Here is a 25,683-nt window from a genome sequence, read left to right on the forward strand (position 1 = left end):
TGTTGGCTAAGGATGTAGGCCACCACCTTGTCTGGCCAGCCTCCCTGGTCCATTTGCTCTAATGCTTTCTTGGCCAAGGGGATGGCTCGCTCCGCTCGGCCATTGCAAGCAGGGTGATTTGGGGGCATGAGGGCATGGCGGATTTCCAGGCCAGCTAGGAATCCCTGGAACCCCGTGGCTGTAAACTGGGCCCTGTTGTTGGACATCAGGGTGTCCGGCAACCCATGATTGCAAAGATATGGCACAGTCCCCGTATTGTGGCCTCGGTGGTGGTGGATGTCATTAAGAAAAGTTCTACCCATTTAGAGTAGGCGGCCACCACCACCAACTTCTGGCCATGGAAGGGCCCTGTGTAATCAATGTGGACCTGGATCATGGTCCTCTGGACAATTCCCATTCCCTGACCGGGGCTTCAGAGCGTGCCAGCCAGGATTCTTGGCAGGGTCAAGCAGCTGGCAACCCATGTCGTGATGGCCTTGTCCAGCTTGGGCCACCAGACATAGCTGAGTGGCCCAGATGGAGGCAGTCAAGCACCTGGGTCCTTAAGGAAGGGGGAATCACTACTCTATCCCCCCACAGCAGGCCATCCCCTTGGGTCGAGAGTTCCAGCTGACGAGTTTTGTAGGGGCGGAACTCATTGGGCACTTTGGCCATGGGGGAACTGCAATGGCATAACTTTGGGCATGGGTCATAAGTTCCTTCATCCAGCACCTCTATAACTTCAAGTGGACAGTGAATGAATGAATGGTACTAAGTCAATACTACCTACATCTCAGTATTTCAGAGAGGTATCGGAGCTATGTGATGTTTTCTATTTTCCTATTCATTTTGAAAAGCGATACAGAGAATTAAAATGTAAAATTCATGATTTAGGTTTAGGTTTAGGTTTATTAGATTTATATGCCGCCCTTCTCCCAAGGACTCAGGGCGGCGTACAACATTAAAAGAACCACATAGTGCAATAGTTAAAAAAAATAGAATATCCCAAACCCAATTAAAATCGACAATGACATTTAAAAAAAAAATATCGAATTAAAATTAACAGCGATCAATAATTTATTTTGTTTTGTTCAGGCCAGGCTTTATTACAAGTCACTGACTTATAGGCAACAAAAGGAATGCTGAATAGGTTTCTTAAATTCTAAGGACTGTGACATTTCTATGCACCTCAAAACTCTAAAATCTGTAAGAATAATTTGGTCACAAAAGCAGTTTTCGCTAACACTGTTGTGACAGAAATAAAAGAAAGTACTGGTTAGATTAATTACTGAATGTGACTGTCATATGCTTTGTAAAGAAACCCTCTACTTTGATGTTTTCCAGAAGACACTTTACATAGTCAATCACATTCTAAATTAAACACAAGCTATCCTGTGAAAATTTATTCAATTTTAACTAGAATTATGAAGACATTAAATGTATTGTGTGCAATCATAGATCCCTATACAAGATCTACATAAAGAAAGAGGCAAAACCACTCAACTAATTTTAGTTTAAGTGAGCTCCATCTGTTTTATCTAATAATATATTGTTATATCAAGTTATTTCTGTTGTTATATATATCTTGGTATTCTCAAACCAAGTTTGCTTTTTTTAATTGGATTTCTGGGCAACCAAATTCATTCAGACTCAGGGCAGCCTAAAGTAAAAGCTCAATAACTGATTGGCTTGGACAGCATCTGAACTATCCAGACAAAACTGATTTTGATGAGACATTAAGTGCCAAAGGCATCAGTTCAAATTTTAACTGATTTATATCATACTGAGAAAAGGCTACAAAATCATATTTTATTTTATCAGTAAATACTAACAAGCCATTTGCCAATAGGGCTACTAGAATCTCACCACTCTGTTTAATTGTGAAATTAATTGTATTTTAAATCTAAAGGTGGCGCAGTGGTTAGGGTGCAGTACTGCAGGCCACTTCAGCTGACGGTTATCTGCAGTTCAGCGGTTCTAATCTCGCCGGCTCAAGGTTGACTCAGCCTTCCATCCTTCCGAGGTGGGTGAAATGAGGACCCAGACTGTGGGGGCGATATGCTGACTCCGTAAACCGCTTAGAGAGGGCTGAAAACCCTATGAAGCGGTATATAAGTCTAACTGCTATTGCTATTTTCTTTCTCTCTATTTTATTTATTTATTTATTTCTGTACTGTAAGCCGCCTGGAGTCCTACGGGATTGGGCGGCATATAAATGTTATTAAACTTGCAAACTTGCAAAACTTGTAATGATTAAAGATCAAAATCAAAAAATAAGGAAGAAAAGGGGAGGCTTGTCATATAATTTCAAATAAAAAAAGAGCAAAATAAGATACCAATAACTCTCATGAAAATTTGAAGAATTAAAAAAATGTAAATACACTTAAAATATTCTTGAGGAAAGAGAGGGATTTCAATATTATAATTAAAAAGTAGGGATTATCTATTTGTTCAAATACATTCTCTCCGTTCAATAATTAATCAATCATTAATTATAGTGAGATCTACCTATTCTCATAGTTATCCTCTGGTCCGCAAAAATAAATTTAATTTGATCAGGATGTTCCAAGATAGCTAATATCATTTAGAATTATTTGATAACTACCGTGTTTCCCCAAAACAAAGAATAGCTTTCTTCAGAGCCAGATTTAACATTCTTCCTTCAGCACTCCTCCAGGGCAGGTATAAGAGAACACCTATAGCAGAACGCGTTTGTATATGTGGGAAAGGAGAAGTGGAAGATAATTCACATGTCCTATTACACTGCGAGCTATACAGAGCTTGTAGGTCTGCACATATTCTCCCCTTATTAGAGAGATTGCCAGGGAGGGCAGACCATTTTTATCTAGGCTTTCTCCTCCAGGACACTAACCCGGTTACCACGTATGCAGTGGCAAAGTTCTGTGCGGCTGCAATGTCCATAAGAAAAAAATTGGCTACAGTAGTACCATCTTGTACCAATTATGTGGACATACCTTTAACAATCTTTGGACCATTATGTTATTATCCACTTTTAATGTCAATACTTAATTATATTTTAATGTTAGTATTTTTGATATAGCGTAAAACTGATGTGTATTGCTGGTCTTTGACCGTAATAAAGATTTTACTTACTTACTTTCCCCCAAAATAAGACCCTGTCTTATTTTCGTTTGACCCCAAAAATAAGCACTTGGCTTTATTTTCGGAGAGGCCATTATTTTTGAGGTGCAGGAGGCCCCTTAACCTCAGCCCGCGGCCTGCAGATCAGCTGATCCAGAGAGGGCCGGAAGTTCTGTCTCTGTTTCTGGCACACTCTTGCCAGCCCAAGTGTCGCTGGGCCTGCCACTGTTTTTGTGGCTACCACTAAGAGAAGAGGCACGGAAGCTAGTGTTTGTGTGAGTGGCCTCCACAAGGCTGTTCTGTGTGGATGTGGGACAGGTGGGGCATGTTCCCTCTTCCCCCCAGGAAATGGCGGGGACTCCCCTAAATATTTTAGGGGAGGGGTTATTTTGGGGGAGGGCTTATTTTAGCGCATGCGCTCAAAAGTCCAATTGGGCTTATTATTAGGGGAGGTCTTATTTTCAGGGAAACAGGGTATTTTTAATATCTACATTCATTAGGTGTAGGTCTGTAATTTGCAGAGTGTGTATGATCACAATCAGATTTTACTACTGCAGAGACCGACCAGTAATCTTCATTCGGAACAATATCAGACTCAAATAGATCCTCATAAAAATTACAATTAGTGACCAAAACAACGTAAATAAAATCTTGTTCAGGCAGCATTTTAACACAGAGTTAATAAGATAATCCTTTTTCATTAGTTAAATGTTAAAATATATTCACAAACTTCACTATTAATTTTATTAATTTGCAAGGACATGCCATGTCTTATTAAATGACCAAATATTTAAAGTATTGGATTATTCAATGACTGGTCCTTGAACAGACCATTGAATTTTTCTCTGCTTTCAAAATTTACCGTATTTTTCAGACTATAAGATGCACCAGTGTATAAAATGCACCAAGATTTCGAAGGTAAGAAAAAATGGTTTTTGTTCTTCCCGGCCCCCAGGAGCACTCTGCAGGCTTCAGCAGGGCTGGAGAAGGCAAAAATGTCCCCATTTTTCACCAAAATGGGGGGCATTTTTCCTTTCCCCTAGCCCTGCTGAAGCCTGCAGAGTGCTTTTGGGGGGTGGGGGAAGGCAAAAGGACCCCGGTTTTGGTGAAAAACAGCCCATTTTTTGCCTCCTCTGGGTGGGGCAAGGCAAAAACACCCCCGTTTTTTGCCCATTTTTCACAAAAATGTGATGCGGGGGCAGGGCTTCGGGAGACCAAAAATGGCTGTATTTGGTGTATAAGATGCATCAACATTTCCATGTTCTTTTGGGGGGGGGATATGTGTCTTATACTCCGAAAAATACGGTAAATAATTTGTTATAGAATGGTTTGATGTTTTCGTTCCCTCTTGGCATTACTAACGACACCTGGATAACAGTCAGTTCAATTATGCAATCTCCTTAATTATTATTCTGTTGCATTCTCCTTTTCATCACTTCCTGTCCAATACAATTTTATGGATGAGCCATAACATGCAATTTCTATTACTTAAAACCTCAGCTAGCCCTTTAAAAAATGCCTTACTGAAGTCATAACTTCCCATTATAAACTGAAACCATTGAAAAGAAGTAAAATAGATTAAGAGATTGAGAAGTGACGCACATAATTTCTCCCTACTTTTTCCCCCCAATAAATTGATACTTACTTTTGCAGTTCTTTGCAACAGCCATTTTTGACGTTTAATATATTTTAGTGTGGTTTTTGAGAATTGATTTCTAAGCGATAGTTCTACTAATAACAGTTTTTAGGAGTTTTTGCCTTTACTGTTTTGCCTTTTTAATAATTGTTTTTATGTCTTGCATTGCAAAATCACAAGATTGAAACTGGTAGCTATTTAAAATTTAGAATAGAAGAGAGCTGGAAGGGACCTTGGAGGTCTTCTAATCCAGCCTCCTGCCCAAGCAGGAAAACTTATATAATCTCAGACAAGTGAAATCAGACAAATATCAAAAATGGGAAAAAAAATCCCTTCTCATCCCTCAAAGTGGTATGTGTCTTTCCCAATTTTGGATCCTTTATACTGGAGTTCTGCAAGTTTGAAGGTTCTGCACAGTGTCTTAATTATAGGAGCCGAGGTGGCGCAGTGGTTAGGGTGCAGTACTGCAGGCCACAGTACTGCAGTACTCCAGTACTGCACAGTACTGCACCCTAACCACCGCGCCACCTCGGCTCTAATGTTACTGTCATTTGGCACTGCTAAATCTATCACCACCATCTTCTTCTGGCCCTTGTCTACTACCAGAATATATTGGCCAATACCTGCCTGTCTGTCTGGATCTGAAAGTCCCACAGGGAGTCTCTATGGAGGAAAAACAACAGATCAGGCATGCGACACCCCCTGCTGTCTCTAATAGTAACTATGGGATGCTACAAACATTATAAACACAGGCATTGATGCCTCCCCCCCCCCCCAGCACCACTGTAACTTGGAACAGTTGGAACAGAATAGAATAGAATGAAATAGAATTCTTTATTGGCCAAGTGTGATTAGACACACAAGGAATGTGAATGAGGCATTCATTAAGCAAGGACCACCTGTAATTGCCCATGAACCATATTAAATTCTAAAGCTCAGTGCAATATAGCTATAAGGTCAAACCTAGGAGAAATGGGAGAGAATCACAGTCTCTATCTACTAATTAATACTGAGATTGCAAATTAAAACACTTCATTTGCTTAGTCTCTGTTTTGAGAAAGAAGTAAGAGGCCACTTAAAGCTTAATAAGAGATTTCTTTCCACTATTCAATTTTCCGAAGTGATAAAAAGACTTTCAATTAAATAGCACACTCTAACAACAATAATTGCAAAGGCCACAGGAGAACAATATCTTGATCAAATTCAACAGCTCAATAGTCTTTTGTTACTTCCTGCTGGCCAAGTAAGTTTTTTCTCAGTCTTGTACTACAATAGAGCAGAACAAAGCCATAAATCTGTCACAGTGCTAAGCAGCTGAAGCAAAAAAGGATAGTTCTGAAAGAAAATACAATGGAAACAACAGTGACCTTAAAAAAACATGCACGTAATTCAGAACTTTTTGTACAAGAAATATACAATGTAAATAGAATGAATGATGTTGTGGTCCAGCAGGTGCCGTTGGAGCTGCCACCAGACTCCAACAGCGAGGGGCCCTCTGAGTCGGCTCTGGAGGATGTAGAGGACCCTGGACAGGGTTCTGACTCTGAGCAGGGCGCAGAGAGGCTGGTTGGCCACCAGGAGGCACCTGAGCCTTGGACCAGTGGGGAGGAGACAAGGGAAAGTGAGCCGGAGGCCAGTAGTGAGTTGTTCCTGGATGCACGCTATTAGGCGTCAGGAACAATTACGCAATTACAGGAGGTGATTGTACTCAGCTGGTGGTCATTAGGCTCCTCTCCAGACTATAAAAAGCTACTTGTGCATACGGCCCTCTTTGCAGAAGTCATTGCAGGATTGAATGTCTGAGGACATTACTGTGAGCTTGGCAGACTGGATTGCTGCCAAGCCTTATCTGTGCTTATTGCTGCCTGAGTTTGTCGGAGTTGCTGCCAAGGTCCTTATCTGTTTGTTTTCCTTGGCTTTCAGCCACTGAGGTTTTGGTGTCTTGTTATTAAAGGACATTCCATTTAAGCTTGTCTCGGCATTCGTTACTGGACGGAGGAGGGGGTCAGAACAGAATGGTATTCAGAAAAAGGAGCTCAAAATTTTATTAAAATGTATTTCTTCTATCATTTAATATTTATTTAAATATTTGTTTATTAAATTTATTTCAAATTTAGTATTAATATAAAGTTATTTCTTTATATTAGTGAAATTGAAGGTAGATACACAACTAGCAAATCTTGTATTCTAACCACAATATATAATTCTGCTACATGTTTTCCATCAGTCCTCATTTCCATTTGATGAAAGAGAATTTGCTGTTGAAGTTTTTTTAAAGGATGAATGTTGGTACATTTCTTAGGTGCTACTTATAGTTGCAAAGTGATCAGTGTGCGTATGTGTCTACAGATGGCCTGTCTTTCATATTTAATAATTTCTCCAGTCCCTGGTTCCCTATCCTTCAATTAAATTCCAAGGAACTAAGCCCATCGTGCTTTTTAAACTGAAAGTTTGGGCAGTCTTAAAAGGATGAGAAATGTCTTGCCAGCATCTTATGCACCACTTCCAATAAGAAAGCAAGTTCAATTCCAACTACCAAGAGAAACTGAAATGAAATATTCAACCATCTTGAGAGTAGCCTCTCTTCACAAGATAAAGAATGCTGTATTTTACAATGCAGATTTGGACCAAGAATTTATTTGAACACAATTTCAAAATTATGCAAAACTGGGCCACCTGATTGTGTTCTTTCTATACTACTGTTGTGATTATGATGTTTTCTTCATCTAGAAAAATAATGCTGGAATAGGTGTATCTTTAGTCTCATCAGATAAGAAAAATAGATTCTCCTTGGGTTCAGGTACTAACTATAGTTATGAACAATTACAAATAGGTCCGTCTTGAATACCTAGGTCATCAGAGGTGGGTTCCTGCCAGTTCTAACCTCTTCTATAGAAGAGGTTCCACAAATCTACAGTGCCGTTTAGAACCAGTTCCAGCTACCTCCCCCCACCCGTCTGCACATCATCAAGATGAAGAATGAGAGGAGGAATTCTGGGAGTTGAAGTCCACAAGTCTTAAAGCTGTCAAGTTTGAACACCCCTGGGGTTTTTTTTCTAAAGAGTTAAGGGTGCAAGGGTCTTGCAACTTGACAGCTTTAAGACTTGTGTGCTTCAAATGCCAGAGTTTCTGAGCCAACATTCTGGTTGCTAATCAAGAGCGTTGTTAAGTGAGTTTCACCACATTTCACAAGTTGGCCACGCCCACCCAGTCACATGGCTTGCAAGCCACTCCCACCTGGTCACATGGTCAGCAAGCCACTCCCACAAAGCAGGCCACACCCACAGAAGAGGTTCTAAAAATATTTGAAACCCACCACTGTAGGTCATGTACAGTAAGGTTTCAGAACAGGATTTAATAATACAGAATATATAAAAAAGATTTTTTTCCTCAATTCTGCATCTATCTTAAAAATGGAACATTGCAATCTCTTCCTTTTGCAATCTCTTTCCATTGCTACTTTAGGCTAAATTACTGAGGAAAACAAACAACTTCTCTTCTAATCCTTACCAGAGGTTTATAAAACAGCACTAAATGGAATTACCCAAAATAGAAAACCAATTTATCTAAATAACTGCAATAAACAGGTCAATTTTAAGACATAAGGCACAGCCCTGGTAGTTTCAATTTTAAATTAGTGTTAGAACACGAGAATCTTTATTTAGTTACACCAGGGGTCCTCAAACTTTTTGAACAGGGGGCCGATTCACAGTCTCTCACACTGTTGAGGGCTGGTGTGGGCATGGCTAAGTGGTCATGTGACTGGGTAGGTCATGTGACTTCAGCAGTTCATTTTGCCTTTGCCCAAGCTGTACTTGCTCAACCCAAGGAATCTATTTACTTGATCTCCCCCCAAAGGGGAAAAAGAACACAAACTTTCTTGCCATTTGCCTAACTTCAATACAACAGCAGCTTCAGGCTCCTTAAAAAAAAAAGGCCATTAACAAAATAATAAAACAAACAGGATTTCATTCAAAATAACTCCTCATGATATGTTTCAGATGACCACACAATAAACCAGACGGAGAACTGCACCAATTAAGACTGCAACTAAACACCCCCAAGATGGGCATTGAGAGACATTGGAAGCAGGCGGAAGAAGGCGAGAATCAACACACACACACACACACACACACACACACACACACACACACACACCCTTCAATGTTGAATTAAGGAGGGATAATGGTCCCTCAAGACTGTTGGGGTCCAGACTATAGTTTAAAAAAACATGAACAAATTTCTATGAACACTGCACATATGTAGTGCATTTGTAGTGCAAAAAAACGAAACAAAACATGAAGCAATACAATATTTAAAATGAAGAACAATTTTAACCAACATAAACATTCATACTAATTCAATGGGAAACCAACATACTAATTCAATGGGAAGTGTGGGCCTCTTTATTTGGGATTACAGGGCTAAAGGTCTTTTAAGCCTGGAGGAGAATTCACAAACTGATTTGCTTCTTGCCACACTTGTCCATGTGTATCAGAGGTGGGTTCCTACTGGTTCGGACCGACTCGGCCGAGTAGGTAGTAACTTAGCCTGCCACACACCCGAACTGGTTCTATTGTTTTTTTGCTTCTGCGCATGTGCAGTAGCCGCAGCCAGGAAAGCCCCCTCCCCCCCCGCTTCCCCACCGCTGTGTATATACACACATGAATCTACCAAAATGGTTCAGCAACCAATTTGGTGGATGTACTTTATATATGGGAAGAATCAAAGCAGTGGGTGAATTCTCCTTCAGGCATTATACCAGTGTTTCTCAACCTTGGCAACTTGAAGATGTCCGGACTTCAACTCCCAGAATTCCCCAGCCCGCATTCGCTGGCTGGGGAATTCTGGGAGTTGAAGTCCGGACATCTTCAAGTTGCCAAGGTTGAGAAACACTGCATTATACTGTGGTTGCATTTATTAATCTTAGTCAACTTCAGCTGATTTTGAAAAAGCTAGGAGACGTGGAGACATCTCCCCCTACTCACTCACTCCCTCCCTTTTAAAGCACTACTTTAAAAGCAGACCCTTCTCTACTCACCCACCAGCCCTGGATCACATGCCTGTGAAAAACATCTGAAAGCCTGTTTTTAAAGACTTTTAATGGATCACATGGCTGTGAAAAACATCTGAAAGGCTATTTTAAAGTATTTTTAAAGACTTTTGAAGCACTTCTTCACAAGCTGGCCGCTGCTTTTCATCCCACCACTCCGTGGGCCAGATACTTTGCATTGGCAGGCTGTATCGAGCCCGTGGGTTGTAGTTTGAGGATACCTAAGTCACACAGCTATGGAATGGAATAACTGCCATGGAAATTGAAATTTGGATTACCCAATTGTTGTACAGTCAATACAGGTAGTCCTCATGCTATGATAGCAATTGGGACCAGAATTTCTGGTGCTGAGCAATATGGACTACAATGTCACATGTCTATATCGTTTAGCAACATCAAACCCTGCACTCCCCATGGCCATTGTTAAATAAGGATTGTGGGTCGTTAAGGGAGACATCCTTGCAACTTCATGCCAGCTTCCCACGACCAATTTGGGCACACAGAGCATTGAAAGTAAAATGAAATTCCTAGAAAGAGAAAAAGAAGAGCAAGAGAACTTACCTGTCTGCTAAGTACCAGCAATGTGATGAAGAAGATAAAAAGAGATACAGAACCCATTGTTTTTAGATCTTTCAAGATCCCTGGCCTGTAAAAATAAAAGTATTTTGATCACAGGGAATCAAAATTGGTCTACAGATTCTGAATATGCCCATTTAAAGTCATGGTGCAAAAATTTACAAACTTAGGATCACTTCATTCCATGCACCTAATCAGTTTTTGCCTGAATGGTAACATTTTAGATTGGTAACATTAGATTGCCAACTTATATATGGTTTTGTATCTGAATCAGTGGTGGGATTCAGCCAGTTTGCACCTATTCGGGAGAACCGGTTGGTAACTTTCTAAGCAGTTTGGAGAACCGGTTGTTGGAAGAACTCTCTTTTCTTTTGTTTTTTCCCCACTTTACAGGGCAAATCCTGTAAGGAAGGCAGGAAGGAAACATTCTGGTGTTGTTTCTAGCCTAAATCTTTATTGTCCTGCTTACAGAAACTGCCTTTCCAGTTAAACCTCTGTTACCATTGTAACAATTAAGGCAAAGTGCCCATCGACCTGAGTGACATTGACTTGGCCACGCCCACATGATCACATGACCACCGAGCCCCACCTACCCAGCTGGTCATTAGGGCAGAGAACTGGTTGGTAAATTATTTGAATCCCACCACTGATCTGAATGTTTCCCCATTACAGAAACAACTTTCAGGGGAAAAAAGGAAGGGTAAAAGGTAAAAATATTCTTCATGAGACAGTGAAAAATCAACAACAGCAACCCAGCACATTTTTTTGGGGGGGGGGGGAAGTATATATCCACCAGTCCAGCAAAGTTAACCATAGCTAAAAATTCACAAAATCTCCCTTCTTCCCAGCAGCAAAACTACATTTACAAAATTTAATGCCTAATAACTTGTAAGCAATTTCAGGATTGCCAAAATCAGTGATTCAATAAGAATTTTACTCTGCATTTATAGAACACAGAATCATGGGGCTGGAAGGGACCGTGGAGGTCTTTTAAGACTTCTGAATGGTATGAGGTATCCTGCCTTGATCTGGGGGTTAGACTAGAAGGCCTTAGTCCAACCTGCTGAGGTGGCGCAGTGGTTAGGGTGCAGTACTGCAGGCCACTTCAGCTGACTGTTATCTGCAGTTCAGCGGTTCTAATCTCACCGGCTCAAGGTTGACTCAGCCTTCCATGCTTCCGAGGTGGGTGAAATGAGGACCCAGACTGTGGGGGCGATATGCTGACTCTGTAAACCGCTTATGAAGCAGTATATAAGTTGAACTGCTATTGCTATTGCTAACCTCTGGCTCAAGGCAGAAGAACCTATACCATCCAGACCTTATACCATCCAGTCAAATGGTCGGCCAGTCTATTTTTGAAAATCTCCACTGACACAGCACCCACAACTCTGGGAGGCAATCTACTCTGCTGACTAACTATTCTCACTGTCAGAATTTTTTCCCTTAGTTCTAGGTTGGATCTCTTTAACAAGCTTCCATTCTATTATTATCCTGCATTCTAGTGCTTTGGGAAGTAAGTCAACCCCATCTTCTCTGTGACAGCCCTCAAGTACAGGAAGACAGTTATCACATCTCTCTAATCCAGAGGTGGGTTCCTACCAGTTCGCACCTATTCGGTAGAACCGGTTCGTCAAATCTACCAAACCGGTTAGAAGAGGTTCCTCCAAGTGGACCCGGAAAGCAGGCCACACCTACAGAAGAGGTTCCAAAATTTTTGAAACCCACCACTGGTCCTTGGATATGATTATTCTACACTATCATGCTCATATTTATAAAACTCAGTGCCTCTGTGAAAGGTAAGGATGACTACTGCGTTTGTGGTGCAATCAGAACATTGCGTGTGTTGAACTTGTTTTAACGCAAACCAAAGATGCCTTTTAAAAAACAAGTTTACATCATATTCTTATGCATGCCAGTGCTGTGTGTGAGGTAATTTAAGGTGGTTCTGACAAGTGTCGTCGGCATCTTCATATCTGGTCACATGGGCGGCAAGCCACTCCCATCCGGTCACATGGGCGGCAAGCCACTCCCACAAAGGAGGCCATACCCACAGAGTAGGTTCGAACAATTTTTGAAACCCACCACTGCTCTAATCCTTCTCTTTGGTAGGCTAAACTTACCCTCAACCATTTATCATACAATTTAGCCTCCAAATCCTTTATCATTTTTGTTGCTCTTCTCTTGCACACTTTCTAGGGTCTTGACATCTTTTATTTTATTTATTAATCAAATATATAGCCTGACCATCTCACACACAGAGTGACTGCTGGGCTGTGATGGGGCCAATAGTCATTATTTAAATGTATAAAAATAATGTATGGAACACCAGGAAGCATATAATATCGGCCGTAGTACAGTAAAAATAAAAGTACTACGAACACAAATACTAGTGCAAGAGCAATTCTAATGTCTTAAATAAACAAAGATATTAGTTTTTGATTTCTTCTGTGTGGTGTGCTAATCTCACCAAGCTACCACCAATTATCTGAGTTAAACAGAATTGATTTTACCCATCCTCTAGCTTTAAAGATTGGCTATTTTTTCTTCTTCCTTGTCTTCTCATCTCATGTATCATGTTGGTGAGATCCTTGAGATATAGAAATAGTCCTTTGGGCTCCATACCATTTCTCTTAAACATTACAAGGAGAGAAGAAACATGGAGGAGGCATGTCACCCCAGCTCCCCAGGACATAAAAAATGGTTTTGATTTAGTGGGCCTACCTTTTAAATGGTGCCATTGTGTAGAGTAACTTGCTGTAATTATCTAGCACAGAGCCATGGGTGTGCAAAAGAATTACATTGTAGACAACCAGAGCCACCAACATGATTGCCATTTTCAGTTCATGATTTATACGGAGGAAAACAGAACAAGAAATGAGGCCCAGGATGCAGCTGTAGATAAAGTACTAGAAAAGAAAAATCGAACCAAATAAATATTTGAAAATTAAATATCAAGACCCAGTTCTTAAGGGTTATAAAACAGTGCCTAGCTTGTATTATTTCAGATAATAAATGGGAAAAGGGGTGAACACTTTTTATTAAAATACTCTTATCTGCATATAAAATTAGAGGACTAGATGAAAGATTCCACTACCATTTTTCCCCTGACTTGCTAATTTCTATTTGAAAGATTTTCGACTCATCAAATTAAAGAGACTGGATGTTGCATTTTATACTAACATGGTACCTGGAAATGGCTTCTTCAAGAATTTATATCTCATTAATGCAGTCATACTAAAAGGATTTGGAACCAAATGAGTAGGACCAATCAGACACATCCTCCTGATATACTAACCATGCTTACATGGAGCTTCAGGAATGCTTGAAGATTTGAAACATTACCACAGAGATGTAGGATTAAACCATGTAAACTGGCTACGGCAAAAACTGATTTTCATGTAAGTATAGAATTAGTGTTGCGCAAATCATTCAATGATGTACTTTGCTTATGGGAAAATCATGTCTTGGTTTCAGATGCTTCAAGACTCCCAAAGTCTTCCAAGCATGTATGTAGAGAAGACACTTCCCCTGGAACAGCTGCTTTGTGAAATGGTTTGCACAGGCCTAATCAGGAACAGGACAGAATACAGGTAGTCCTTGTTTACAGACTGACTCATTCAGTGGCTGTTCAGTTATGACAGTAATGAAAAGGTGACTCTGCAACCAGTCCCCATATTTATGACCTTTGCAGGTCTGTAAAGCGAAGAAAAACTAAAATACAATTAAAAAAAACCCACAGTTGTAGTTTCATTTAGCAACCGCTTCACTTAATGATCAAGTTGCTAGTCCTAATTGGGGTTTCTAAACAAGGACTACTGAACTGCAGTCCTGCCTACTGAATCCAGCCAAACATTTCCTCAAAGCAAACAAGAAACAAATTAGTCTGTAAGGCCTAATGAAGGACTAGTTTTCTAGATACAGTGTTTGCCCGAAAATAAGACAGTGTCTTATTTTCTTTTTACCCACAAAATATGGCTTGGCCCTTATTATGACGGGAGGATTTATTGTTTTGGGGTTGCCAGGTGGCTGCTCTTTTGTGAGCAGGCTCCCAAAGAGCTGGGCACAGCCTCAGCAGCGCAACACAACAACCATGAAGCAACCACGCTCACGAACAGCCACCTGGCAAACCCCCTTTCCAGCCGGGCACAGCGCCATTCACTGACCTAGGGGTATTGGCAAGCCACGTGAGCGCCTGTTCTCCACCGCCCAGCTCCCGCGGCATGGCGCCTTCAAAATGCCAGTGAATAGCGCTCTGCACGGATGGAGAGGGGGGTTGCGCAAGAGGCTTTTCTGCTCTTGCTCCTGAGCCTCCCAGCCTCATAATGCCGTGGCCCAGCTCTCCCCACAGAGCCAGGGCACCTCCGCTGCCGCCACTGGCACAGCCATACTAGCATGGCTTTTTCGGCGGCTTCCAAACTGAGTCTTCCAGCAGTGGCCACTCTGGGCATACTCTCTATGGTTGTACGCCTGCCGGCAGCTGGCCCACAACCATAGAGCATACGCCCAGAGCAGCCACTGCTGAAAGACTCGGTTTGGAAGCCGCTGAAAAAGCCATGTTGGGATGGTGGTGACGGTGGCAGTGGAAGTGCCCTGGCTCTGCGGGGAGAGCTGGGCCAGGGCATTGTGAGGCTGGGGGGCTTGTGAGCGAGAGCGGAACAGCCGCTCACGCAACCCCCCTCTCCAGCTGTGCAGAGCGCCATTCATTGGCATTTCGAAGACGCCAAGCCATGGGAGCCGGGCGGCAGCGAGCAGGAGCTCATGCGGCTTGACAATACCCTTAGGTCAGTGAATGTCGCTGTGCTCGGCTGGAAAGGGGGTTTGCCAGGTGGCTACTCGTGAGCATGGTCGCTTCATGGCTGTTGTGTTGCGCTGCTGCAACAGTGCAACACAACCGTTTGCCCATAAGGCTGTGCCTGGCTCTTTGGGAGCCCGCTCACAAGAGACAAGCCGCCCGGCAACCCCCCTATTCAGCTGGGCACAGTGCTGCTCACCAACCTAGTGGTATCCCGAAGGCGCCAAGCAACACGATCACATTTGCCTCCCCCCCCCCGGTTCCTGCGGCTTGACACCTTCTGGATACCGCTAGGTTGGTGAGCGGCGCCCTGCCTGGACGGAGGTGGGGGGTTGTCCAGAGGGCTTATTTGCGGGGACGGCTTATATTTTTGCCCACCAGAAAAATGTGGCATGGCCTTATTATCAGGACATGTCATATTTTCGGGAAATCACAGTAGTATATTGATACATTCAGTGTAACCTTTACCTTCAGTGTATCTTTTAATTTTACTTGGAGAAAACCATTATGGTAATTAAAAATAAATAATTTGCATGGAATAGCCTTTCTACAGAGTGTTTAATCATTTTATAGACACTATTTTATCTGCTAAGGATCATGCAAATAAGATGCAAACTTACTGGTAAGAAAAAATTGTTGCTTTGAATATACCAGAGTGTCTGATCTCTTGCATCGGAAGAACTTATATTTGATGAATTAAGAATGGGGGGAGATTCAACCATATCACCATCACTCAAGAAAAACTAAAAAGAAAAGAAATTTCATAGGGTTTCAGTTAAATATACAGAATCTAAAGAACAATAACAACATGTGGGTATATGAAACAAAATAGGAGTTTTGATTATAAGTTAAATATGACATCGCTCTCTTTTTAAAAAGACAAATGTTTCATCATAAAGGGAAAAAAGCTTCTATAAAGTTGTATAATTTTTTTCAACCTATCAGAAGGTTTCTGTTTGACACATTGTTCTGATAAAAATATAAATTGTCTTAACATTGAAAGCAATAAAAAACAGAATTTAACCCATGCAGGTTACACATTTCTTTTCTCTCATCACTGAAAGTAACATGCCCAAACCGAATAAACAAATCAATACAATTAAGCAGAAGAAAATCTTATTAAACCTACCATGTTGAACACAGCCATAGTTAATATTACAGCTGTTGTTATCAACGTAATCATGATTCGTGGCCAAGGGCGGTTTTCAATGACTCCAGCTGACTTCAGAATCCACCTCAGGAAAGCTGAGTGTTTCTTGTTACACTGCTGAATACAGAATACATGAAAATGCACATATCTATTTCTGATTAGTCTCCAAAGGGGGGAAAAAAAGTGTTCCAAAAATATCCAACAGTAAGGCAACAGCAAGCAGAAAATACAAAACAAAAGGATAGAAATAAGAGGTTATCAAGTACCATGTTGATGAATTGCTTTTTATTTAGAATAACAATGCTCTGAATAGCAAACAATTTAGCAGACAAAAAAAAGGACTTCATAGTCTAGTAGCATAGACAATTGCTCAGGTTTTAAGGAAACTATTTTAAGGAAACTGGTCTATAAGGAAATCTCAGAATGCCTAACAAGACAATTAAAAAGAAGAAGAAGAAGATAAAGATGGCCTCAAATCAAATTCAATTCCTGGTTATTGGTATTACATAAGTCGTTTTACTTTGCCCTTTCCTGGGATATTTTTCAACTTATCAGCTTTTGAGCTCAACCAAGATTGACTAGATACAATTAGATTTTCTTGAATCTAAAAAAATTATTTGACATAGCCCTTAGCAGAAAATGCAGAAAGATCAAGTCACTTATTAAAAAGTTATAAACAAATGAAATGAAGCAATCTTGAGAAGCTGGCAGGCAGCAGGTTATGAACACATACAAAATAGGCAAATCTATTCACTACTAATTCAAATATTTGGCCTAATAGTTAAAAAAACATTCACCCCTGAAGCTATATTGCCATATTGAAAGAAAGAGCATTGTCTGTTTATTTTGATCTCCAAATTTAGAAACACACAAAGATATGCAAATTTACAAATGTTATTGTTCATCATCTGAGCTATAAGCTATCCGAGCCATGCATACATACATTTTACACATTCATGCATATTTACCAAGTAGTTATGCTAGGTTTGATTTCTAGAATATTCAATATGTTACCAATAAAGTTATAGCACTGCTTTTCAGTCTTTGGTACCCTTATGTTGTATTACATTATAAATTTCATTTTAGTACTCTAATTAATACTGCTGGTTAATGGCTTAATTTTATATTAATTATCTGGTTTTTCTGGATAATTTCAGCAATAACCTGGTTTTTGACCGTAATAAAGATTTATTTATTTACTTTCAGCAATAACAGTGATTACAAAATTCCTTTGGTATAAAAGTCCTGTCCCAACTCTTCTGTTAGTTTATTTGATTCAAAAGCAGCACAAAACAACATTTTTAAACTATAAAATTATGAATCTTCCCATACATATTACAGGCAAATTAACTGAAATGTTAAATGTATAAATTAGGAGTCTAAAACCCCTATTTAAATAAACATGCAAACAATCACATTATGTTTAATATTAAGTATTAATGAAAATATATACTGTGATGCATAATAGCAAAATAAATGTAATAAAATATGGTAAAATATTATTCAATGTTATGTAAACAAAGAATAAATGAAAATAGTTCAATCTTCTATATATCTATAGTGTAGTTCTATATTATAACTACCGGTAATTGAAAAACAAACAAACATTAAATGTTTGAGGAGAAAGAGTGAGAAAAGTCCTGGAAACTGACTTCATATACAAAATAATTCCTGTTAAAAGTGTTTAGTGTTTTTTTTTAAAATCTTCGTTGGAACCTCCCACCAATTCAAATGAAGAATGATCCTCTAAATTGTCCTAAAGTAAAATATGATGGATCCCGTCTACTTCAAAACAAAATTAATCCACTATTTAAAAAGAAAATTACATTACTCTTAATGTAAGATATTCATGTGTAAAGTTATATCTGAAACTCAAAGATTTCCATATATTTCTCACAGCAGTAAGTGAAGTATTGAAATTTATTTGCAGATAAACAGGATACCTCTGCAGACAAAGTTTTGTAATATCCAATTCATTTGTTTGAAATGACATGTAAGATTTTTTAAAAATAGTACAGTATTTACAGTAAAATAAAAAATAGATCACAGTATTGGGATCTATTAACAAAATGAGAAAGTGATCAACATGACACCTATACAATAACTTCATAATGTCTCACATTAGCACAAAATATTTGGGATAATGTCATCATGTACATATCTTGAATATTCATTTTGTTATATTAAGGCTTGAAGGGAGTCATTCATCAGGTATTTTAAACCTTGCCCCTGTGAAATGCCTATATTTAATGTCCTTTGCAAGTTTTTTTGTGGCTATTCCTACCAATACTCCAGAATTCAACATTATGGATGATGATAATGATGAATTATGATGCATTCCTGAGGAAGTTATCATAATTGCTATAGCCACAAATCAAAAAAGTGTTGGCCTTACCAAGGCATTATAAACTGGCATAAACTTCGTGTGATCTTGATTCTATCCCTCTGTTAATGTAGCCTAGGATTGTGTTGGCCTTTTTGGCAGCTGCTGCACACTGCTAGCTCATATTTAAGTGATTGTCCACTAGGACTCTCCCAGATCATTCTCACAGTTACTACTATTGAGCCAGATACCACCTATACTATACCTGTTCATTTGTTTTTTCTTGCTTAAATATGGAACCTTACTTTTTTCACAACTGAATTTCATTTTTTAGATATCATCCAATATTATATGTTGCTGTTTCTCACTATTGGCCACAGAAATTTCACACCATGTTGCTAGTGGTCTTTTTGCAGGTTCACCGACAAAAGGGCGAACGACAAAACCACGCCCGACTAAGCCGCGTCGCTGACGTCATCAACAGGGCGACAACAGCATGGAGAAAGAAGCACACTGTAAACCCTAAACCTAAACTTAATCCCTAACCCTAAACCTAACCCTAAACCTAATCCTAAACCTAACCCTAAACCTAACCCTTAACCTAATCCTAAACCTAACCCTAAACCTAACCCTTAACCTAACCTTAACCTTAACCCTAAACCTAACCCTAAACCTAACCCTTAACCTAACTCTAAACCTAACCGTTAACCTAACCCTAAAAATAAACCTAAAGCTAACCCTAAAGCTAACCCTAAAGCTAACCCTTACCTTAAGTTAAATCGGCTTTCTTTCGACGCGCTATTTAAAGCGCCCTTCTTTTTCCACGCTGGCTGTTGTTGCCGCGTTGATGACATCAGCGATGTGGTTTAGTCGGGCGCGGTTTTGTCATTCGCCCTTTTGTCGGGTCATGTTTTTTGCTGACACTATGGAGTTCTAGGTGCTCTCTCAGAGTTCAGTTGTTTTTTTTTAATCTAACTAGCTAATTCCAAATTATTTGTTTTTCTGAAACATTGTTTGGAATTATTATTGGACACAATAACAAAACTTGTAGAAGTTTTATTTCACCAGTGCAACTACAGGAAGAACTGAAAATAGTAAGACATTTTTCTTCTGCAAGATTTTTTGAACAGATCTTTGGCTTCTGTCCAGAAATTGAATAAGGTTTGCTACATATGTAATATAGCGTTGAAACTTTCTCCCACACAATGTCAAACACATTTTTGTTTTCTAAGAATAACATACCATGAAACTTTGTCCTTTGAAATTCAATGACACCAGATCTGGCTTTTTGAATATTCTATCCCTCCCAGCAAATACAATAAACTTAACAATAAATACCCAATGCTTATCAGAGGAACAAAATGAAGAGGCTGAACCATGATGAGCTCTATTAATTTCAAGCTGATAAAATTCTTCTTGCAGAAATAATACTCGAGATAGTAGGGCTTCCACAAAAATGACAGTTTTATCTTTCTCCTCTTGCTCTCGAAATCCCATTACATGTAAATCCGACTGATGACACTGAAATTCTACAATTTTGTTCTAAATGGTTTTATTATACATCATTAAATCAGTTATGGATGTCTCAACAGACTTCCATGCTCTTCCAGCTGACATATTCTATTCTGGTACTTAACTCTATTCTGAATTAACTATAGCTTTAATGTCTTTTCAATACACCCAAAACTCTTTATGAAAACAGACATACTCCTCAATTGCTAAAGCTGTTGCCTTGGAGAGAAAATAGCGCAGAACTTTTTAAAGTTCCAACCCAGTGGTTTACAAACAACCGCACTTTGACAGCAAAACAGAAGATAATCACTGTTTTGTATTCCAGTAGTACTAATTAAACAGTTATCAAGATAAAACTCCAGAGAAAAAGCTGAGATCCCTCTGACTATAGCATACACTTAATTGGAAGTCCCTCCTTTTAAAATGAAGATGAAAGTGGATCTTGATCTCCATTCCCAACTCCCTAACATACTACCGAGGACTTTCCTGGGAACACTGATAGTAGAAAGCTCTCCTAGGGCTGGCACTTGACTGGGCCATTGTCACACTGAGCCAAGTACACCATAACAAAGTCCAGCCAGTTCTTTATTGTTTACACTATGCAGACAGAATCTTGCCAGACTAAACTTATATTAGCTTTAACCTAACGGATATGTTATGCAAAGTTCTATGGAATGGTTAACCTAAATCTCTTCTACTTCACATGACCCAGCTTGGGACTCTGCTGTCTCTTGTATCACCTCCCTTCTTAGAATATACTTTTTGTGTTCTGAGGTAAATGACTGAGGTTAACAGCAACTAGAACGGTTTATTTGAACAGAACTTAAGACAAGCAACAGGCAGCAAAAACCCCGTCTGACAGCTATTTATACAGGGAGCTATCAGACGGGGAACCAACGGGAGTGCAGGGTTTCTCCCACGGAGTGGCAGGCACGTCCTGGCCAATCAGAGGCGCCTTGCACAGCGCCATCTGCTGGCCAGGACACAACAATGCTCCCTTTTTCCTGGGAATCTAATAACTGCAGTCCATCACATTACCTTCCCCCTTTGTAGAAACAGTCCATCACATCCCATAAGCAACTCAGAACGCAAGTACACAAAACCACAATACACTCTTTGGTAAATCATGGTAGTTTCTTCAGCTTAACCAGTGAGGGAAGGGGGATCTGGGATAATACCAGCAATTATTTCCTTATTCATATAGTCATGGTTTATAAGGGCAAGCAAGTGTTCAGGAAGATCCATAACAATGCTCTTCTCCCATCTCTGATCTGTGCTTTTGAGAAATAAAACAGTCTTATTTGGGGATAATAGTATTTAATCTTTTGACAGCAAGCAAGGATTTAGGCAAGCCAATTGGGTATATCCTCATTGTATCTTCTACCAAAATAGCCTGGTTTTGAGTCACTACATTTTGGAAGGAGGACTTCAGAAGGATCATGAGAACAATGAATACAAGGTTGTTACCTAATCTTAAACTATGCTATTGATACATTCTGGGGTTGCTTAGCAGTCTAGGATGGAATGATACCTAATACTTTTTTTTTCTATCTTTGACATAAATCATTTTTATATTGCTGGCTTCTATTAATATTATGCTAAATCCATTTGATTTTAGTTTAGCTTTTAATGGTAAAAAGTTTAATTCAAAATATTTGACTAGTAATCACACTTGGGCTTATTTACAAATAAGTAAAATTACGAATCTAAAGAAAGGTTCCACCACAAAACCGCGCTCGACTAAACCGCGCCCGACTAAACCACGTCGCTGACGTCAACAGGGCGACAACAGCGCGGAGACAGAAGCACGCTGTAAACCCTAAACCTAAAATTAACCCCTAAACCTAAACCTAACCCCCCTAAACCTAATCCTAAACCTAACCCTAAACCTAACCCTTGACCTAACCCTAAACCTAACCCTAACCTAACCCTAACCTAACCCTAACCCTTAACATAACCTAACCCTAACCCTAACCCTAACCCTAACCCTTACCTTAAGTTGAATCGGCTTGCTTTCAAAGCGCTATTTAAAGCGCCCTTCTTTCTCTGCGCTGGCTGTTGTCGCCCTGTTGATGACATCAGCAATGTGGTTTAATCGGGCGCGGTTTAGTCGAGCGCGGTTTTGACGGGTCACACTAAAGAAATACCTTTCAGCTACAAAAAGCAATTCTGTTTACCTTATGTTGAAATCACTAACATCTAACATACTATGACTGTCTTATCCAATCCACTTGCATACTGTCACAAGAGCAACACATGCCCCATGAAATCACCAAGCCTACAGAAGATTTTATCTTTCTTTGCCAAAGACCATATAAGGCATAAAAGACCATATAAGGCATAGTTGATATGACATTAATGACATTATTATGTCATTTCAACCAAAAAAATTACTTTGGAAATTGTCCAGCTAGGAAGACAGCAATATTAATAGGAAACATTAAGTCCTTGTGCTGATGTCATTCCAAGATGTAAGTTTTAGAAGTCATACTGTGGTTGGTAAACAACAGTATATATATATTTTTAAATATTTAGTTTCTAAGGGAAAATAACCCTTAAAGCATAGTAAATTATCTCTAGTGTTCAAAACTTTTAACTGTAGTTAGTTGCCAAAATGTAGTTAAGTCAGACAACTAAGAGAGATTTTAATTTCCCATAAAAGAAAAATATCTCCCATTGATTCCAATTGTTGTAATTTATACAGAGGGGTTGTGTTGTCCGGGAAGCCAGGATGCTCTCAATGATACTCAGCCATCTTGAATTCAAAATGACCCTTTTGTGTACATGTAACAATTTCTAAAAAATTCTTTTCCTATTTATAATACGATGCTGGCAGAGCAAAAAGAGAACAGTATGGTCAGAAAAAGATAGAAATCAGACACAAACAAAAACTTTTTCCTAGAGAATCATCCAATACTAGATCTCTATTCCAAACTAATCTTGTTCTACAATTATTTTGCCTAATATAGCTTAGAAATGTTCTTCTATTACTATTGTATTTTCATTGTGTTTTGGTTTGTCTTTCCTTCCCAATACCTTGCTTCCTGTCATGTGTCTCATTTTTGCTTTTTGCTCAATTTGGAGATGCAGTAAGGACTAACAGAAGCTACAGATAAGAAAGCCAAACAATTGTATTTGATTCACGTGAAGTGTTAATATCATTTTATAATGCCTTGGTAAGGCCACACTTGGAATACTGCATTCAGTTTTGGTCACCACGATGTAGAAAAGATGTGGAGACTCTAAAAAGAGTGCAGAGAAGAGCAACAAAGATGATTAGGGGACTGGAGACTAAAACATATGAAGAACGGTTGCAGGAACTAGGTAGGTCTAATTTAATGAAAAGAAGGACTAGGGGAGGCATGATAGCAGTGTTTCAATATCTCAGGGTTGCCACAAAGAAGAGGGTGTCAAACTATTTTCCAAGGCACCTGAGGGTAGAACAAGAAGCAATGGGTGGAAACTAATCAAGGAGAGAAGCAACTTAGAACTAAGGAGAAACTTCCTGACAGTTAGAACAATTAATCAGTGGAACAGCTTGCCTCCAGAAGTTGTGAATGCCACAACACTGGAAGTCTTTAAGAAGATGTTGGATAGCCATTTCTCTGAAATAGTATAGGGTTTCCTGCCTAGGAAACCTGTTGCATTGCATTATTGTATTCCGGTATGTCAGTTTCCATTTTCCAGCCATTAATTGATGCATAAACTTTTAAAAATGGTTGCATAGAATGCCACTGGATTCTATTGTAAGACAGCACATATGTTTTTCTTCTCTAAAAATTTCAGAAATCATTGTACCTAAACAAGCTATATGTCCTGGCAAATATTTTCATTTGTCCCCAAAAATTTTGAGATAAATTACAGAGTGGTGGTGGAGAATATAAGCCAAGCCTCATTGCCAAGAATCTCTGTGACACTTGTGCCAAGTGGCGATATCTGTGGCTGTTTTAACCCTTTGACTTTTTTGTGGAAAACAGTAAGCAACATTTTAAGATGGAATCTGCTTAAAGAATTTTCTGCAAGTTAGCTTCATATTACAGATACATGAATATTTATTTAGTTTTTATAAGAGAGAAGACACAACTTCTTATGCTAATCCAACAATAGTTAAAACTAATTCTTAGTATTAAGGATGTTGTTTTGTTGTTGTTGTTGTTGTTGAAAAATAAAACATTGTGAGCCATGTTGCATAGAGCTAAGTATCTTAATCTGGAGGCTTAAAAGCAAGTCTCATTCCGTTTCAAAGCAATCTGTAACATCACATGGAAGCCTAATGGTCTATCATTTCGGGCTGTATAGAACTTTAGATTTGATCTCCAAAAGGGGCTTTTGAGAATATGCAAATAGCAATGTAATATTTATCCGTTTACAACACCTAAACAAAACTGTGCTTTTCCCCAGAAGCCTACAGGAAAATATGCTGCTGCTTGAAAGTATTGTACAGCCCTCCTAGCCATAATAATTGTTATCAGCATGTTTTCATCACATGGCATTGATTTAAAATTGGCATTGTTTTTCAAAAAGTTAAATCACATTTATATTCTTTATACTTCTTACACAATAGAAAACAGTTAAACACTAAGCAGATTCATCCACGGTGACTCTGGCAGCAACTAGCTCAGCCTTTTTCCTTTTACATTTTTCTTTTCTTTTCATGATGACTGTGGTAAGGCCCTGCCTCCCCTGACTCCCTGATAGAAAGCAAATAAAACTTGGAGTGTTTAATATGGTACCAACATTTAAATAACAGAACTGTTTAGGATATAACATGTCATGAAATAAATTAGATAAAGCAAATTACAATTTGTATTTCTTTCATTTTCATTGTTGTGTGGCAAGATCTCTGTATAACGAAATGCATTTCAGAAAACTAAATAAAATGTCAATAAATTAACAGCAAGAAAGTAAGTCATCTAATATCTCCTTTCTTAATTAAATACCTGAGAGAGATAATTTGCTGTTTGGTCAGAGAAAGCAGTCTTGAAGAGGTAATTAAGTGTTAAGGGCCCAATTATTTATGCTGACAGATTTTGCCTTATGCATTGAACACTTACCAAAAGTTGTCCTGCAAAACAGATGAAAAGAATGAAGGAGAGTATCAGAAAGGCGAATCCAAAGGAGATTCCAAGTATAGATTTTCTGAAAAACAAGAAAAAAGGGCCTTTTTAAAAACAGAAACCAATTCCATGTAAACATAACATAAATGATGGTTTTTTTCTTTACGTTGACCACATCTCTCAACTAAAGCAACTATAAGGAAACAGGGACTCATTTGAACTTCCAAAGGGGCATATGCTGATGAGATTTTAAAAATATCATTGCCTTGAGATCTTAAAACATACTGGACTTTTTTCTCCTGAGGTAGTGACCTGGTTCACCAGAGAAAAAAGAGTTTTAAGTTTAGTTTAAGACTAAAGGGAGGCAGAAAAAAAGGGGCTCACGTCATGATGGCTCGACGTGCGATCTTGGTGCTCCGAGATCACAGTCGATATTTCTGCCACTGGACCTAAACCATCCCACAGAGATGGTGATTGAGAAGGGCATCTCCTGCTGATCTCAG

General features: G+C 39.2%; 1 protein-coding gene across 1 annotated transcript in view; it reads right to left on the reverse strand.

Moving 5' to 3' along the window:
* ADCY2 (adenylate cyclase 2) overlaps positions 1 to 25,683 on the reverse strand; it is a 204,755-nt gene that overhangs the window by 26,809 nt on the left and 152,263 nt on the right. The window contains exons 15-19 of the mRNA XM_032220470.1: positions 25,178 to 25,262; positions 16,268 to 16,405; positions 15,759 to 15,881; positions 13,068 to 13,252; positions 10,332 to 10,416 (exon numbers count right to left, since the gene is read on the reverse strand). Coding sequence (XP_032076361.1) covers positions 10,332 to 10,416; positions 13,068 to 13,252; positions 15,759 to 15,881; positions 16,268 to 16,405; positions 25,178 to 25,262 — 616 coding nt within the window. The remainder of the gene's footprint in view (positions 1 to 10,331; positions 10,417 to 13,067; positions 13,253 to 15,758; positions 15,882 to 16,267; positions 16,406 to 25,177; positions 25,263 to 25,683) is intronic.

This window comes from Thamnophis elegans, chromosome 6 (genome assembly GCF_009769535.1).
Source record: "Thamnophis elegans isolate rThaEle1 chromosome 6, rThaEle1.pri, whole genome shotgun sequence".
In the NCBI taxonomy this organism is placed as follows: Eukaryota; Metazoa; Chordata; class Lepidosauria; order Squamata; family Colubridae; genus Thamnophis; species Thamnophis elegans.